The 3,206-nt window shown below is 48.9% G+C and overlaps 1 protein-coding gene across 1 annotated transcript, besides 3 other annotated features; it reads right to left on the bottom strand.

Moving 5' to 3' along the window:
• Window positions 1–27: 27 nt before the first annotated feature.
• On the bottom strand, window positions 28–666 carry Tco025E_09678 (RNA-binding protein; the record flags this gene model as incomplete). Its single annotated transcript, XM_029376489.1, has 1 exon — window positions 28–666. The coding sequence occupies one exon, from the start codon at window positions 664–666 to the stop codon at window positions 28–30; it is 639 nt and encodes a 212-aa protein (XP_029223393.1).
• A 1,577-nt stretch (window positions 667–2,243) lies between these two features.
• Window positions 2,244–2,262: a microsatellite.
• Window positions 2,263–2,449: 187 nt separating this feature from the next.
• Window positions 2,450–2,545: a microsatellite.
• Window positions 2,546–3,070: 525 nt separating this feature from the next.
• Window positions 3,071–3,094: a microsatellite.
• Window positions 3,095–3,206: the final 112 nt, after the last annotated feature.

Genomic DNA, 3,206 nt, shown 5'->3' with positions numbered 1-3,206 from the left:
AACGTGACGACACCGATCCAACACACGTCAAAAACCAGGGTGCCAGTAATTGGGAGGGTTAACCACAACGGACCAAGGATAATGATGAGCCGGAAGCACAAGCCCCTCTTCGCGACGGCGACGGCGCTCTTGTTTGGCTTCATCGTTCTCAGCATATTTGACCATCACTGGGGGACCAGTAAAGTGTTCCGAACTACCATGCAGCCTCAGGAGGGCGTTCTTGGAACACTCTAGGCAGTCGTACTCGGCGTATACAACCCACACAGGATTGCCGTAGTGGTCCTCACGCATCGCACAGTAAGTGAGGGTGCCGAACGCCGACAAAAACTCCTCCACCTGCGCCCGTGGGACGGTGATGGGAATGTTGCGAATGTACAGAGCATTAGATGGAGAGACGGCAGCTTTCCCGCTGTGCTGTGAGGGGTAAATCACCAAGTTGAAGTTGTGACGGCATGTCCTGGTGCTCCTCCGGTTAAGATTTTTAAACGCCAGCCTTCCCTCCTCCTCAGTGTTGAAGAGCACAAAACCAAAACCTTTACTTTTTCCCGTGGAGGCGTCCAGCATCACCTTGGCGCTGACGGGATGATACTCTGCGAAGATTTGCTCCAGTTCTGCGTCATTCAGGTTGCGGGGAAGCTTCGCCACAAATAGGTTCTGAAAAGTCATTGTGCTTTACCTGGTGTTATTCCTTCACGGTGCAATAAGGAATGGATCTTTGCGTTTAATTTCAGCGATGTTTTTCTTTGCTTTCTTTTTCTCAGCTAAGTGTGGAAATATACGAACACGTTGCCCAACACCACGAGAGGGGTGGGGGTGGGATGGGGGGGAATGAACAAATAGAAGAAAATAGATAAAAAAACGACGGTCAGAGGGACATAAAAAGATGCGAGTTTGGGGTAAATTTTCAGAAACAGTGCACACACCGCGGGCATACGTTATCAAATGCATAGTTATATGCCTCACAGCGTATTATTACTATTATCAATGAAGTTTGCATTAAGAGCAGGGACAAAGTAAAGAGACACACCGTTGAAGTATGCAGATGCCCCCTCCCCCCTGTTTTGAAGACCTTTCGTGAGAAACGGTCGTGATTCGCCACAAGGTGCTTTAAACCCACACCCGTAAAGCGCAACCGTCTCGCATGCAAGCTCTTAAATAAAAATAGGGAACACATTCGCGTCTATGCTAGTTGTGAGTGATGTGTGGAGCTCGGCGCAGGATAAACACCCACCCATGCCCATTAGGTCCCTCCGCGTTGGAGGATTGAAAACTCAGGGGGCATGGACGACGCAGGTGAGCGCGTTCCCTGTGGCGCCCATTCGTTTTTGTCTACTCCAATCAGCTCCGTCCGGTCGGGTCGTACGGAAAGGCGGTGTTTGCCCCCTCCGAGATTCAGGGTAGTGGGGTGATTGGTCACGCAGTGATGAACCAGTCCACGACGCCGCAGCGAGCAGTACCGGCCCCCCAAAGCTGCCACAAGCACTACTGCTGCGCAGGCGTAACTCTGTTTGCTAGCGGCAGCCGTCTCCCCAGGTCATGTGAGCAAACCTCTTGCCAGCATCCTTTTGCGCTCAGGTGGACGCCAGAGCTTTGCCAGCCGAAGTTGCAAGAGCGCTACCCCCGCATCTGCATACCTGTAGCAACGCTCATTGCTCCGTTGAGGCCCCCAAAGTATGGAGAAGTTCTTTTTTATCCATGACTACTCGCACTGTTGCCTGCTTAAAAACGGAAGGGGCGCCTAGGAAAAACCTTTTCCCAAACCGACCGTGCGGCGTTCCAAGATTGTTTTGTAAATGTTGGCTATCTGAGCTGCCGAGCGACACATGGCGAACTAGGAAGATGGCCGTCAATCTCCTCCCAAAGTTAACCAATCACGGGGTTAGTGTTCTGAGCTTTATTGCGTCCGCGGCCGCTTGGATTCCGCTCACATGTAAGCAAGAAAGCCCGGCACCGCAATGAGGTAGCCCACGACATTCCCATGGCTTGCGTGTGTAGGTGTTTTTTTTGTTTTGCCTGCTTGCCGAAGCAGAACACTGCTACCTAAACAGGTGAAGGAATAAACCTATCCAACTAACTGCAGGTGTGTATGCCTGCCAGTGCCCGCAACAGGGTCTGATGTCGCAGCTGTTTTGAGTGGGGCAAAAACAACAATGAGAGAAAGAACGCAAACACATACACAAGGGCATCGAGGGTGTTAGCTAAACAAATGGCAGAGTGCATCTTAATTCTCTCGTCCAATGGAAAACAACAACAACAACGACACAGCGACGGACGAATGCGTACTCCCAATAGATTCCCTTCTATGTAAATGAAAAAGAATACGAAACGTAATGGCGTCTTGATTTAAGGCGTCATTTTTTTTTCTTTCCTTTTTTACTTCTTTTCGGCGAGCCGCCCCTCCATTTTTATTAATGTGTACATGTACACGTGTGTATATCTACGTCCAATCATATGTATATGTATACGCTTGTATATATACACACAGACATATATATATGTGTGTAAGTCTTTTCTCGCTGCAATATAAATAAATATTTTTATATATTCCTTTTGGCCTTTACACTTTCTGTTTGCTCGCCACACCCCAATCACCCCCACGCCTGTGTGTTTTGGCTTTTCCAGGCGTGCGCTTCACTCTTCCTCATCACCCACACGTCCCCGGGCTTCTCTCGCAGTCAACGGTCCCCCTCATCAGCAGGAACACAAACATGAACCCGTTTTCTCAAAAAAATATATCAAAAACCGGCAAAACACAAAGCAGGAAAGCGAATGGAAACCGAAGCCACAGCGCAGTCATGAAGCAACATGGCAGTAAGCCCGATATTCTTGCTTCACCTCCCTCATCATTCTCATTCTTTTCCTGTGAAAGAAAGTGTTGAAGCAAATTAAGTGTGTTCTTTTTTAAGAATTTTTTCCAATGGAAAAAAAAACAAACTTCAACCATAATATGTCTTTTGTGTTGGATTTTTGAGAAACAGTTTTTGACATGCATGCATGGGCCACCATGATGCACTTGTATGTGGGCAGCAGCTGGCCAGGGGGTGCAGCTTCGGAGCGAGACGATGCACGGCACACACACACACACACACACGCATAGAGCGAGAGAAGACGGGACGGGTGTGATAAGGCAGCCATTCACTTCCTTTTATCTGAGAGAAAGGCCCACCCGTTTCCCGTGCAAATCCCCAATCACCGCTTCAGTCTTC

The sequence above is a fragment of the Trypanosoma conorhini genome, assembly GCF_003719485.1.
Source record: "Trypanosoma conorhini strain 025E chromosome Unknown Tco_14.4_contig_01224, whole genome shotgun sequence".
Classification (NCBI taxonomy): Eukaryota; Euglenozoa; class Kinetoplastea; order Trypanosomatida; family Trypanosomatidae; genus Trypanosoma; species Trypanosoma conorhini.
This window is presented reverse-complemented; position numbering and strand designations above follow the sequence as displayed.